This window comes from Lolium rigidum, chromosome 1 (assembly GCF_022539505.1).
Source record: "Lolium rigidum isolate FL_2022 chromosome 1, APGP_CSIRO_Lrig_0.1, whole genome shotgun sequence".
NCBI lineage: Eukaryota > Viridiplantae > Streptophyta > Magnoliopsida > Poales > Poaceae > Lolium > Lolium rigidum.
In genome coordinates this window covers 344,453,743-344,468,746 of record NC_061508.1, presented here as the reverse complement: position 1 = coordinate 344,468,746, position 15,004 = coordinate 344,453,743, and the positions used below count along the sequence as shown (strand labels likewise).

Below are 15,004 nucleotides of genomic sequence, written 5' to 3'. Positions count from 1 at the left end.
AAAAAAGTAAACCTACTTTTCCATCTTTTCACACACGCAAAACGATTAGTGGATGGAGAAAATGACATTAAACCAGGCAAGGATCACGCAGGCAGCACCCCAAAGTCATTTTTTGCGATGATTTTTTGCTAGAGTACATTCTTTGCGATGAATTTTCATGTCATTCTTTGTGATTTACATTCTTTGCGATGATTTGCTAGTATTCGTTTTGAGTTTTGATCTATGGTTTGATGTTTAGGTGAAGTGTTTTTTTTTTTAGTGAAAGGTGAAGTGCTTTGTGAATTGTGAGAGCCAAAAGGCTGGCGGGCTCTTGTCTCCGCCCTTCCGGGGCCCAACTACTCGCGCCGCAACGCCGGCAGCCTCGCTCTCGCCGCGGCAGTCGCAAACCTCCACTTCCTCCCGCCCACCGCCGGTCCGCCGCCCACCTCTACGCGCCGCACATGCTACCCCGCCTCGCGCGGGCGCACCGCCGCGTTCTCCTCCCCACACCCCGCACTCTCTCCACCGCCACCGTATCCGCGCCGGCGCCGGCGCCGCTCTCTGCCGCGGAGCTCGAGGCCCTGCTACGCCGGGACCACTACTCCGCCGCCACCCGCCGCTTCCACTCCCTCCTCCCGCTCCTCTCCCACCCCTCGCTCCTCCTCGCCTCCGCCCTCCTCCTCCGCCGCCGCTCCCACCCCTCCGCTGCTCCCCCTCCTCTCCCCCCTCCGCTCCCCACCACCACCGCCTCCCCCACCTCCCCCACCTCCCACCTCCGCCTACTCATCCCGTCCCGCCTCAAGGGCCGCCCGCTCGCCCTCCCCACCCTCCCGCTCCGCCTCGCCATCCTCTCCGCCGCCTCCGCCCTCGACGCCGTCTTCGCCCCGCGCGCCGCCACCTTCGCCTACCGCGCCCGCCACGCCGCCATCCGCTACCTCCGCTCCATCCCCAGCGCCACCTGGTTCTTCCGCGCCGCCATCCCGCGCCAGCCCTTCGGGCCCCGCCACGTCCGCCACCTGCTCGACGCCATCTCCGGTAAAATCGACGACCCCGGGTTCCTCGACTACCTGCGCGAGCTCTTCCTCTCCGACGCCGTAACCTTCGAGCTCGGCGGTTCCGAGCTCAGCCGCGGGCTCCCGCAGGAGTCGGACCTCACCGGCACGCTGCTCAACATATTCTTCGATCCCGTGGATCGTGAAATAATGACCATCCGAGAGGAGGTGCACAAGAACAACCCCAGAGTTAAGGATGAGAGCGTCCTGCACACGCCGGTCCGAGTGTACGCGGTCCGGTACCTCGACGAGATGATGGTTGTGACCACCGGGTCGAAGATGCTCACGCTCGAGGTCAGAGACAGGATCCTCACTGTCTTGGAGAAGGACTTGTCAGTAAAGGTTGACAGGTTCGGGAGCTCAGTCCACAGCGCGGTGTCAGAGAAGATGGAGTTCCTGGGGATGGAGTTCCAGGCCGTGCCGCCCTCGGTCTTGCACCCTCCCATGTCGGAGAAGGCCAAGAGGGCGAGGAAGATGTATCTGAAGAGGAAGGCGGCGGAGGCGCAGGAGCTGAAGAATGCTCGGGAGACTCGGAGGAAGAAGCTCGGGTTGAAGATACTCAACCACTTGTTCAAGAAGGTGAGGCGGGGGCACGAGTTTGAGTTTGATTTCCGCATTGAGGGTGAAGTGCAGCTGGAGTTCAAGGGTTGGGCAGAGGAGACGGTGGTCGAATACTTCAAGTCGCAGGACCATTGCCGTTACTGGCACCGGTTGTTCACGTCTGGTGACTTCTTGTCATTGAATAGGGTGAGGGATCAGTTGCCACCAGCTTTGGTGGATTCCTATGATCAGTTACAGGAAGCACTGAACAGGTTCTTGATGCCGAGGAGGGGCTATGACATGACTGAGGATGTGGAGAGGCTAGAAGAGGAGGAGGACGAAAGACAATACGAGAAGAGGACTGTCGAGGACTTGACAGAGTTGAAGATGAGGGTCAATGCACCAATAGAGCTTGTAAGAAAAGCGGTAAAGTTGGCTGGGTTCACAAATTCCATGGGACGTCCACGGCCAATAAAGCTGCTTCTCTGTTTGGATGATGCAGATATCATCAAATGGTATGCCGGGGTCGGGAGGAGGTGGCTAGATTTCTTCTGCTGCTGTCGGAATTTCAAGATGGTCAAGATTGTTGTGAGCTATCACTTGAGGTTCTCATGCTTCCTGACATTGGCGGAGAAGCATGAGTGCACCAAGAGGCAAGCAATTAGCCATTACACAAAGGATTTGAAGGTGACAAATGAAGATGGAGTGCCAGAAGTGTACTTCCCAATGGAGCGGGAGATCAAGATGATGGGTGATAAGAATCTCTCCGATCCGAAGCCTGTGGATGGAGCCTTGACAATGATCTTGGTCAGATTAGCAGTCGATGAGACCTCCCATCCATGCCTGGCACATTTTTGTGCTGGAACAGACACTACCCTTTACAGAATTCGTCTTCTGCAGAATCGCCTTAATGTTGATCCTTTGAATGAAAAGAAGTGGGTCCAAGGACTAAGTGCCATTCATGAGAGTTTGAACAAGAAATGCCTCCCGTTGTGCTCCATGCATGCAAGCGATCTGCTTCTTGGCAAGATTACACTCCAAGATATTGATTGTACCCAGTTTGTTGATGTAGTGTGAAATATAAAAGCAAATGTACGATAACCGCGTTTGAAACACACAGCTCACACAAAGATGCAATATTGCAGTGCTTGCCAAGTGCATCTAGTGTTGATTGCATTTGGTGGAGTTAGATCTGCATTGTAAATATCCTGGATATCCATCATGTCATTGGGTCGAACAAATACTGATTATTTTTTCAGAGGTATGTGTTCTGATCAAAATGCTGCTACGTGTCAGTGTCATTAGCTGAATATTTGATTATCTTATCTATTCTCTGTTCAGGATTGCTGTGGCATGCTAGTTTTAGCATCTCATGTGAAAACTAACTTCGTATCAATGTTACTCAGGTATCAAATCACAGGCTAATTCTTTTTCAACCCACTGTGCATTGTTTATATACCTTTCCAGAAGTGAACCAAACTTGGTAGTCTTACATTTTACTATGGATTACCTTCAATTTTCTTTCTAGGAGTTTGGCTCCATCTTCACTTCTGGAGGCTCATGTAGGCGGGGTGAAATATAGGTTCAAGTCAGGCTTTTGGGACCATAGGTTTCCCCAATGGTTTCACTGTAAAAAAAAGCTAGGCTTTTGGGCCAATATTGGGCTAATAAAACCAGTCCTTAATCCAAGGATTAGCCAAACCAGCCACTTCTCTTTCCTCCCCTAACCGCTCCAGTTCAACAACTGCATGCAAAGGGACTGGAATGTGAGGTTCCCTCCTGTTCATCCTCGCCGTGCCTGCTGCTGCTATTGCTACTCCAAAAGGAGGCAGGCAGATGGAAGATTCAGGAATATGATGTGAATGGAGATCATGGAATATTTGACGATGTCTAAGTACTACCAAGCGACCGTCCTGATTAGTGCAGGTTCAAGCATTTCATGAGGATTGGTGTGTCCTGCCAGGAATCTCTGGATTTGAGAAACACTATCCCTTGTGGTTCAGTTCAGGTTGCAGGGTGATCTGTAGATTAATTAGTTTTTTCAATTTTCTTAGGGACAGTTTTTGTGAGAATCTGAGCATGGAAGCTGTGGGGAACTCCTTAACGTTTCCAGAAAGCTTACGAGAGAATTGGTTGACTTGATTAACCGTTTTGTCAATCTGAATTGAGCCTTTCTCATGTGCACACGCCTTTTCTTTCCTGCTCATTATTTCTCAAACACACATCGAAATACACATCATTCTGTTTTAGAAGATGCCGAGAAGGCGCAAAGGCTTACAAAACTTAAACAGCTACACAGCTAGCAAGTCAAAGCAAAACAGCTACAACACTAACAAGGCTAAAGCAAAGAAGCAAAAGTTAGCAAGAAGCTAGTTGTGAGGATGAAGCCGTCCAAGCTAACTGCTAGGAGGTGTGGCGTGGTTCCTTTGCAGTAATCCTGTGCGGTTTAACTCATGAAGATGGTTAGTTATAATTTCATGTTAACGGAAAAGGTGTAGATTGCTTTGTGTCAATGTTCATAGAGTATTTATTTACCAAGTTTTGTGGTATGCCAAAAAGATACAGAATTGTGGACTTAGCTACTCCATCCGTTCCATCAGGTTTAAGAGTATGTATTTTCATGCTTAGAGGTCTGGTATTAAGAGGTTGTGCTTTTTAATTATCAGGTTCAGTGCCTCATGTCAGGGTTTCACCACCAAGCCTTTGTCACAGTTAAGCCAAGTGACTCCCTGGTTCGAAATTTGTGTTGGTGATTTATGGTTGAATCTTTTCATCTTGTGCTAAGTGCATTGGAATTTGTTCACTGTACATATTAAAAGTTTATTGCATTCTTGAGGTGTAGTCCAGCTGTAAACTGAGAGCTTATATTTATGCATCAAATCAATGTGCGATTCATGCTTTTTGTGTGTTTGGCATGCATTACATGTGCATTAATAAATATCTGGATCGATATTGTGCAAAAAATGCTGCTTCTGGCCGCAATCAGTACTGGTACCATGTGATATCTATCAAGGCAAGGTGCTCTTGTGAATCATGCGTGCATGTCATTGCATTCCATAGCGTTGCATTCCACTGTGATTACGTTCTGTGGATGAGAAGGAAATCATGAAGGAAGGTATCTGACCAACTCCCACTGATCTTGATTTTTAGATAAGTATGGAAGCACTGCTTTCAATTTGTATTTCTTAGGGTCCCAAATGTCACGTTTATGGAATTATGGCAGGGGGTAAACCACTTCTTTGGGTCACTTGCTGAGATGTCTGTCTCACTCTCCTTTTGTAACCTTTCAGGTGTTATGAACGGCGTGTATCGTTCTTGATGGAATGGGGCGTAGTTGGAGCAGAAGCACTTGAACCACTTCAACGACTCGATACACAATTCAAATTCTGCATCTCAGGAAATATATTCTGGAGAATGTTCAGCTATTTAAGCAGTAAAAGTTTTTCCCTTGGGCTCGTGTTCCCGGTTATTTCTTGCTTATTGGACATGTTTCTGAGTGGATATTCTAGTTAAGTAAGTTACTGAATTTTTTTTGATAATGTTGTTTGCTGTCGCGCTATCACATTTACGGTACATTGGGTCCTACAGAGGGCTGGGGTATTACATATCACGACTATTATTATGAAGTAACCATGTGCTTCTCGAGGTAGTTTTATATTTACATAATTCAGGAAGTAAAGTTCTGTCATAGTTATGTGGCAAACTCATTGTGTCCTTAATATGTCTGCCCTGCCATTTTATATGATTTTTTGTTTTGTTTTGAGAGCCTGGCTCAAAACTGAACTAGGTTTAAAGTTTGGTGGTTGCAGCATATTTAGGAGTTCAGTGAGATGCGTGGCTTTGAGGGTGTAGTGTGGCCAGTTCTTACTCACGTTCCTTCCACCTACACCCATCCGCTTCTTGCATGTATACTTTATACAATAATTTTGGTTCAGGAGGCTGTTTTAGGCTTAATAGTTTCACTGAAAATTGTAAGCAATTCGATATTTTCTTAAATCATCTATATATCATCATTGATGCAGGCTGCATGCTTTGTCTGCTTGGCCTGTTTCTGAAATTCTGAATACCGTTAGGCTGAATGTGATATACATGTGTTTCCTTATCTTTTTTTTTCTTTTCGAAACCATGTGTTTCCTTGGCAGGTCTTCTTATTATCTCCCATGTTACTCTTTTTTGCTGCTGCTGTCATAAGTATGCAATGTTTCCCTTTTCATTAAGCTCTCCACCTAAGTGAACTCTCATATCATGATACACTTCAGTACTGGTTAGCACCAACCATTTAATCTTAATGAGCTTTGGAAGCACACGTTATACTCTGTTTTGGAACAGACTTTCTATTCTGAGGCTTGAACCCATGTGCAACCAAATTGAAAAGAAAAACCCTGCTACTGGATGCTCCTGTTGACAACTCTTTAATCATGTCAAGATAATTGTTGCAGGGTCTGTCTGTTTGCTTGACTGGCCATGATTGCTATGAACTGATCATTACTGTAACTCAGGTCAATGTCTATCTCACTCTCTGTTTCTAACCTTTCAGGTGTTAGAAACACATGCATTGTTCTTGATGGAATAGGGCGTAGTTGGAGCACAAGCAGTCAAGCACTTGAATCACTTCAACGACTAAATACACAATTCAAACTCTGCATCTCAGGAAATATATTTGGGAGAATGCTCAGTTGTTTGCCTAGTAAAAGTTTTACCTTTGGGCTCTGTGTTCCCGGTTAGTTCTTGCTTATTAGACATGTTTCTGAGTGGATATTCTAGCTAAGTAAGTTATGTAGTGTCTGCTGACATTTTGTTGAGAACGTTGTTTTGCTCATCGTGCTATCACATTTACGCTACCTTGGGACCTACAGAGAGGGCTGGGGTATTAGTATTACATATCAGGACTATTATTATGAAGTAACCATGCGCTTCTTGGGTCAGTTTTATATTGATATAAATAAGGAAGTATGTTTTGTAATATTTAGTTGGCAAATTGATTGTTTCCTTAATATGTCTGCTCTGCCATTTTATATGATTTTTCTTTTTTTGTTCTGATAGCCTGGCTGCAAATTTTCACTAGGTATAAAGGTTGGTGGTTGCAGCATATTTTAGGAGTTCAGTGAGATGTGTGGCTTTAAGGGTGTAGTGTGGCCAGTTCTTACTCCTGTTTCTTGCATTTCAACAAATTTGGTTCAGCATGCTGTTTTGTGCTTTAGTTTCATTGAAATTGCAACTATTTCAGTATCTATCATCTAGATATCATTGATGCAGGCTGCATACTTTGTCTGCTTGGCTGATATCTGAAATTCTGAATACAGTTGGTCTGAGTATTATATGCATGTGTTTCCTTGTCAGGTCTTCTCATTGCTACAAGATCAATGCTATATCTCCGATGTTACTCTTTGCTGCTGCCGCTGCCAGTAGCATGCAATGTTACCCTTATATCATTAAGTTATCTACCTTTATTGGATCTCATATCATGACACACTTCAGCACTGGTTAGCACCAACCATTTATTCTTAATTAGCCCACGGCAAGCTGTGTTTTTGAACAGACTTGCTATTCTGAGGCTTGACCCCATGTGCAATCGAATAAAAGATAAATCCCCTGCAACCGGATGTTTCGGCTGACAACTCTTTAATCATGTCAAGATAATCGCTGCAGTGTCTGCCTGTCCCCTTGACTGACCTTGATTGTTATGAACTGATCATGTACTACTGTGTAATTCAGGCCGATGCATCACCATCGTCATGAGGGGCGCGCTGTCATCCATGGCCAAGTCTCCAAGTGGCTACTTCTGCTGCTACCCCTCTCACATGGCTGTGCATTGGCGTCTGCTAAACTGGAAGCTGTTCTTGATCGTATACGTGCGCTCCTGTTACCATGATTTGTTTCCAGATACAACATTCCACGAGCAGCATGGACACGTTCCAAGGGAACAGCGCGTGTTCGTCCGTGCTGCCGTGCGGGCAAACAAGGTTAGCACCATGATTGCTCGTCTGTGCTTCCATGGAGTACGGACGAGAGGGCGGTTGGTCCATGCGGACTGGACGGGGAGAAATCCCGTGGCCTGGAATCCATAGGGCTCGATCGAGAGTCGAGCTGGAGATCGCGTCATGCGACAGCCGGCGATCACGGTGGGCGTCACAGGCGGCCGGCGCGATCTGAAACGTGACCATGTTGTAGTCAGTCACCCAATCACAGGTCACGAGTCACAACTATCGTATGATTGCATCCTGCTTGGGTTTCTCTTTCTTCTTCCTTTCCCCCGGTGACTCGACGAGATATCCACTCAGCATTGGCAGATGAAGATCTGTAGAATACGAATTCCGGTGAGTTTTCTCGGAGGGAGCGACGACGTCGAATAGGTAAAACCCCGCACTTGCTAGCTAAGCAACCGCTTCGCACGGCATCTGCAGGAGTGAGTGACCCCGGGTTACGAGATGATTTCGGTGGGGGAGCACGTGAAGTTCAGCTCGTGTACCACGCGCGGTACAGCCCATGCCCATCTATCCGAGCCTACACGCAACAACTCAGAAGGAGATCATGTCAAATCACAAGGCAACCTAAGAAATTGGTATTTCCCTAGACACTTAGGGTATCTTTAACAGACCTCTATGTCCTATCACATGTAAAAAGACAGACCTGTTATATCCACGACCTTCAAAACATGCATAAATGCTGGAAAAAGCGGTTCAACGACCTTAAATTTGCGATGGCAGAACATAACTTGTAAAATAGCACCGCAAAGGTAAATTTCTCGCTAAAATACCCACCTGTCAGTTGTTTTTGTTTTATTTTTTATTTTTTATTTTTTCTCCTTTCTCCCTTTTCCCTCATCTTCTTTACCATTGTCTAAGACGGAGAATCCCGGACAAATATTTCAAGGACAATCCTCCTGACGGCAATCATGAGAAAAAGTCCGAATCAATCCGGCGAACCAAGATTTGAAGGACTATAACAAGAGAAAATTAATCTCCAATGCCACCGTTGACGTTAGGAAAACAATCCCGTCGTCGAACGGAGGGATGAAGATCGCTAATCGTAGACGATGCCATCTACATTGACGTGAAGACAAAAAAAAAGACAGCCACTAAAACCCTAAACTGATTATAAAAAGTCTACTTTTATTGAAAACTCCACCATAGATCGGGTCCTCACCCTCCCGATGCCGAGCTGGAGGGGAGCGGGGACCGACTAGAGGTGGAGGCGGTGGTGGCGAGTTGAAATATCGATTATGCACGGAACATGTCATCCGTGGCAACAGGAATCGTTGCAGAATTACGAAATGTTTGCTCCCAATTTTTGCTGAATTTGCACGTTTTTTGTTGGCTCTTTGCGTGGGATAAAATGTTTGTGTGGGAGGAGACCTTGGGACTGTGCGGGTCCTCAACGCGCACGCTGCTTATATAGAACGGAAAGGGGAGTGGGGCTAGCTAGGACTGGGAGCCTGGGGTGGAAAAGAGAGGCGAGTCGAGGCAGGCTCCTCCCTAGGCTGCGGCGTCGGTTGTCTGCCAGTGCCACCCATGGCGAGGCTGGGCGCCCGCTCCCGGCGTTCGGCGGAGCCTTTTGCCGGCGCTGGCGCCGGCGACGAAGGCGAGGCGAGGCAGCCCGAGACACGGCGGCACCGGCAGCGGCAGCATCAGCAGATGGGGACGCGCGTCATGGCGTGGTGGTGTGCGAGGGTGGTCGCGCCCGTGCGCCGCGCCTGCAGGCTCGCCGTCGCCGCCGCCCGCGCGCGCGTGCGCAAGGCCGGTAAGCGTAGCCACCAACCACTCACTCTGCTCAGCTCGTATGTACTGTACACACATCGATGCATGCTTCTTGCAGCAAAAAGCGTCAACTAGATGAACACTCGCCAAATTCAAGATTTTGCACACACACAATGCAGTCAAAACTCAAGAACTTCCAAGTTCCAACTCGTTTACTAATCTACTCGCCTTCTATTTCTATCCAAAAAGTACTCGCTTAACTCCTTGTTTTAATTCCTCGAATGGCGTTTGCTAGTCAGGCTCAAGATTTTGCAGGCAAACCTGCCATGCCATACTAATTACGAACTGGTAGGAGACAGAGTTCAAGCTGGTTCGGCTGTGCTAGTCCATGGAATAACCAGAAAAGATAATACCACGAGAAACAACCAAATGGATCATCAGAGATGGGTAGCTAATGGTCCATGCACGCTATCTCCTGCGCGCTCCACACCAAGAATTAGCTTGGGGCATGATATCTTCGTGCTACCAACCGCCCATTTTCGATTCCATGTGGACAATTATAGATTCCCTTGGACCACCTAATCTGCAGCCCTTACATGGTGGTTACCATGAATGATTCGTTATCCGATCTTTCTATTTTCTCAGAACATAACGATTCCTCCAATTAGCACTCGTAGTAGTTCTAAACACTGCTTCATTACAAAATTTCTTTGATAATTTCGTGAATGTGATGATGAATGTCTGTGGATGTAGAGTGCGGCGCCCTGAACCTGCACCAGGACGTGCAGACGTGCGGGTACAACGACGTGCAGGTGATGTGGGACATGCTGAGCTCGGACAGGGCAGCCGCCGTCGCAGCCGGAGCGCCGCCGGCGAAGCAGAAGAGGCCGTTCTGGAGCCTGCCGCCGCTCTGGCGCTGTGACAGAGATGCTGCCGTCCCGTGCTGAGCGGAGAGTCAGGAGACTAGGCTAGTTGCCATTTGCCAACGCATCACGAGTTCATGGCATGTGCTACACCCCTCCGACCAGCCTGACCATGTGTATAGAAGATGAAGGTTTTTGTATAGTTTCTGGATGGGATGGACGCAGCAAGTTGAAGCAGGCAGCTTCCTTTGTGCGCTAGCTCTCGTGTTTGACTGTGCTCTGCCTTGGACAGAGCAGTTTGGACTTTGGAATTGCCGTGCTGAGTCTTTGACCACCTTGTTTTAGTGTCTATTTCTGTTTTCTAAGCATTGATCTTTATCTAACGTAAATTTATTTGCAAATTTTAAATTGCTTGAGATTTTTTTTATGTCTAAGTCAATCGGAAATACTTTTGTACATCAAAAGCATAAATAAAGAGTATCCAGTGCTGAAAGCCCCTACACATTATGGGGTCTAGAAAAAAACGTATCTCTAGGCAACCCTTACCTTGCTTTTTTTTTGTTATGCAAGGAGGTTCATTTCGAACAATTTATCAAAAGTATAACTTCAGTTATATGGATGAAAGATGCGCAAGTTGGACTTTGGTAAACTCAAGTCATACTTTCTGAAAGTCAACTTAGATCTACACGAACCCTATTATAAAGGAGCATTGATCTTTATCCCACGGAGGGCTGGACTTACGCATTGCTAGAGTATTCGCTTTTATTTTAGGTAGAAAGCAAGAAAAGTCTATCTACAAATACCATTCATCAAGCCCCACAATCTGTGGGTGTTTTCACTACCGGGTACCCACATAATTCGTGTTTTAAAACTTGCATGCTACTTGATCAGACTTATAAATGGCTATGCCTTACGGAAAACGAAGTTTCCTTGGGCAACTTCTTTTCCACGAATAGGGCATGGCATTAAAAGAAACAACGAACAGTGAAACAAGATTCCTAAGAAAGCGGAGATATGAAATTTCTGAATCTAGGTTATATAAAAGAAGTGTGCACGCTCACTCCTAAGGATAGGTGACTTGATCTAACCATAACGACATATAATATATGCTTCATGCGAGATACATGCATCATAATCTTTTTAATTACACCCTAGAAAGGCCGGTTTTTGAACATATGTTTCGTTAACGTATCACGACTAACATGATCCAAATCATGAAATGATGAATGGCAAATCCATAGAAGAAAGTAAACTAATACCACAATCGCCGCCACAACTGTCAAGACATGCATGCCGAGCCACTAGAAAATAGTTCGCTTGATCTAGAGCCTGCCATTCTTGGGATCAAAACACCACGGTGATACCGTGCGCGTGCGGTCAGGATGGATATGGAACCATGAGAATTTATCCGCTGCGGCATTGCCGTCTTCATCGATGCGCTGCAACTAGCAAAAGACATGGCACAAAAATGACGTTATAATCCACTCTCAACATTGATCCATTGTTGTTCTTGGCCGAAAACACAGTTCGAACAAGAGAACCGATGGGATCACCAGTTGAAGAAATTGGAACCACATCGCCAGCACAATCGTGCAAATACGTGTTGGAACCTAGGTTCAACGGAAACCGAGTTACTGTAGCGCCTCAAAATCCATATTTTCGGACCTCCAAAAATTCCAAAGAATTTTTCTGCATGTCGAGGATGCAAGTATGTATGTGCGTGCCAATTTTTATACTCCCCAAATTTGAAAGTATGTAGGGTAGGCAAAAATCACAAGTTTCACATGAATATTCTAAAGGAAATCCTCTCTTACATTTTTTGTATAAATTAATGGTCGGGTAGCTATATAATTTAGTGGTCGAGTAAGTTTAATCGGGTTCCAAAAATTCGCTTTAGTTCAAGGGTCACATTCAGAGCAATTCTGAATTCCCCAATCCGTATGACGGTTTTCCTTCATGTTTTTGTTTTTTGTTTTTTTGAGGGAAACAGTTTGCTTCGTGTGTCTTTCTCCAGTGCGTGCAACGGACGGTCCTTTTCTTCAGCAGGCCCAGTTCTTTTCTCTCTTTCCCTCCCTCTTGGGAGAGGCCCAAACTAGTCGTTCCAGTTCGGCTAAATCCCACGGAAGCCGGCCTGTGAGCCGTGACAATCGGTAGAAAGTTGAAAAACCAAGACTGAGATAGTCGACAATGATTCCATACACTGTGTATAAATCATGATTCAAGTCAGACATGACGTAGCACACATGACATTTAACACTTGACCTTATCCTGTTCTATACAATGATGAAACGACCAGTAGGGGCCGCCTGACCGGCCGGGTATCTGAAATGGCAGTGTAATTATTAATTCATGTCGAAAACAATACTATTAATCCAGCTTACACCATGTCAGATGGAAAATATATGCCTTGTCTACATGACCCCTATCATGTATCAGGTATATAACCCGCATGCATGATTATGATTTTGTTCACGTACGTGAATCAAATATCAACGAACTAATTGTGTGCCAAAGGCTTATCAACAAAACATAGTCGCATAATCTGCTTTTCTACAAAGACACGCGTAGTATGCCGCTTTTTACTCCCGACTGTACTGCGACATAAATCACCAAATTTACTTATGAATTGTTACCGAATGTCGGGTTTTGCACAATTTAGTTATCCCACCTAATTTTGTAAACATGACCCATCTATCAGGTCTATGTGGAATCACCCATCGAAAGCGTACATCGATCTCATGGGTGCGCTCCGTATGGATGTTTAGTCCAATCTAGTCTAGAATGGTCGCGTCGTAGGGTCAATACGGTGACGTGCATTGTGGCTTAAGCCTGACCCAATCGACAACAAATTGTTAAACCCGGCTAATACCAAGCCACAAGCGAACCACCCGGCCAACGACACTCTATCGTGTGAGCGTAGTGTTAGGGGTTTTACTGTGGAACCTGGATTCACTAGAAGCAAGCCGGTGAAGCTCAAGACAAAGGGCACCATCTTGGCCATGACTGTGTGGGAACACGTCACCCTAACGACAAGCCAGCGCACAACGCACGGGTATCACACTAAACCAACGACCAGCTTCACGTTGAAGCCTACAACCATATCGAACCGTAGTGAAACAGATAAACTGACAACTCAAACGCTCCTTAGAATGTAGGCACCTCGACTTGATGGATGGGTCTGGCTTGGTAGAATTTAGGATTTTCAACCGGGGCTTGGTAGAATTAGGTTGAGAAGTGTAAAACCTGCAATTTGGTAGCAACTTTGGGTAAACTATGGAAGCAATCCAGATAATCTTTGTTACATGTTCATTTAGAGCGTAAAATGTGGAACACACACGTATATCGAGTAAAAAGTGGAATAAACTCGACAACAATGAAATGCGCAACTGTTCCGAGGTCGGAGGTATTTCTAAAAGAAAATGAGGATGGCTGGGATACAAAAGACAAACAGCCAAAGTGCCAATAGATGCCCTTAACCTCGCTGTGGTCAGTAAATATTTTGCAGCCCCATGCTATAAATACTCAAAGATATCCTAATTACTGGGAGAGCAGGGCCAAGATCCTCTAGCAAGAGGAGCCTTGGCTTTATCCCTTCCCCGTCTACAGTTGAGAAGGGTGATTTTCTGAGCGACCGGAGGAGAGCCGCCTCGCCATCGCCGTCTCGGCGGCCGCCTCGCCCTCCGCCAGCTGCTCCGGCGGCGGGAGGACGGGGGGACCCCGAGCGGCGGTGTGTATATAGTGCAGGTTTTCTTTCGCGGCCAGCCGGAGGCGTCGGGGAGGAGGAGGCGCAGCCGGAGTGGCTTTTGCAGGTGGGAGTCTTCCTCTTCGTCGGCGGTGTTCCTTGGAGCTCTTGCAGGCGATCTTCCACCTCTGGCGCGCTCGCAGCTTCTTGGAGTTGGCGTGGGCGTCTTTCCCTCGCCGGTGACCGTGGGACGGCGGCGCCGGCTGCTGGAATAAGCGTGGAGGAGGGTGGCTTGATCTGGATCGATGTTGATGGTGGCGTTCGGTGTAGGTCCTTGCGGCCGGTGCTCGGCGACTTCCCGTCCGTCATGGGGATGCTCCTGATCCAAGGCGTCTTAAGGAGCAGAGGCGGCGGCGCGCCACCGACAGCGCCGTGCCACCATCGTCGTCGTGTTCGAGTTGCACAGGGGTGTGCTTGTAATCGGATTTCCTTCGGGGTCCTTTGTGTAACTTTGCCAGATTAATGTTACTTTCTTTTACTCGCAAAAAAAAAAAAAAAAAAAAAAAGATCCTCTGGCAAGAGCATCGATCGAGCCTGCGGATATAGCTGTTCCACCGGTGCAGTACGTGCTGGGACCAATTTACAAGTAGGGGCATATATTCAATTTTTATCAATACACGCATCATTTGCCCCAAGAAAACGTACGGCCTATCAGAACTTCAATTTCAAATTTGGATCGACGCCTGCAGGTTCATTGGCACCATATACAGATTACAGCCTCTGCTAGAGTCATCATTCATGATTCTTAAATCAATCTGTATGTGTATTTATCAAGTCTGTGTGGATGGATCGACGTGCATTTTGTTCCATGTTTAAGTTCAGCTGGCTCAGGGCCCGCTTGCAGTGAAATTTGGCCGGTATGCATGCCTGCATGGCTCCAATCCAAATGCCTGCAGAGAGTTCTCCCGGCGTGTACGTACGTGCGTACATGACTTGAAGGCCGTGTGGTTGTGCGTGCATGCATACGAGTGTGCTGTAAGAAGGTCGAACTCTACAGTTCTCACTGCTTGAACTGCGTGCATGCACTGTAAAATATATTTAATCCGTGGGTGAAAGTACTAGCGTACTCCATACGGTTTACTGTTCGATCTATTGCACATACTAGTTATATTATATCTTATGTTTTTGGAA

General features: G+C 46.7%; 2 protein-coding genes across 2 annotated transcripts; both read left to right on the top strand.

The window, feature by feature from the left end:
* Positions 1-440: 440 nt before the first annotated feature.
* Positions 441-2,672, top strand: LOC124684507 (nuclear intron maturase 3, mitochondrial-like). The gene has a single exon (XM_047218805.1). It carries the CDS (start codon positions 441-443, stop codon positions 2,646-2,648), a length of 2,208 nt encoding a protein of 735 aa, XP_047074761.1. The 3' UTR covers positions 2,649-2,672.
* A 6,533-nt stretch (positions 2,673-9,205) lies between these two features.
* LOC124664229 lies at positions 9,206-10,215 on the top strand. Its single transcript, XM_047201802.1, has 2 exons — positions 9,206-9,311; positions 10,022-10,215. Exons 1-2 carry the CDS (start codon positions 9,206-9,208, stop codon positions 10,213-10,215), a joined length of 300 nt encoding a protein of 99 aa, XP_047057758.1.
* The last annotated feature ends 4,789 nt before the right edge of the window (positions 10,216-15,004 follow it).

Bases quoted from the DNA above. Each gene is read 5' to 3' on its own strand.
- LOC124664229 (XM_047201802.1), top strand. From the start codon at position 9,206: ATGGGGACGCGCGTCATGGCGTGGTGGTGTGCGAGGGTGGTCGCGCCC. The intron at 9,312-10,021 runs GTAAGCGTAGCC...CTGTGGATGTAG, and splicing joins CGCGCGCGTGCGCAAGGCCG to AGTGCGGCGCCCTGAACCTG.
- LOC124684507 (XM_047218805.1), top strand. From the start codon at position 441: ATGCTACCCCGCCTCGCGCGGGCGCACCGCCGCGTTCTCCTCCCCACA.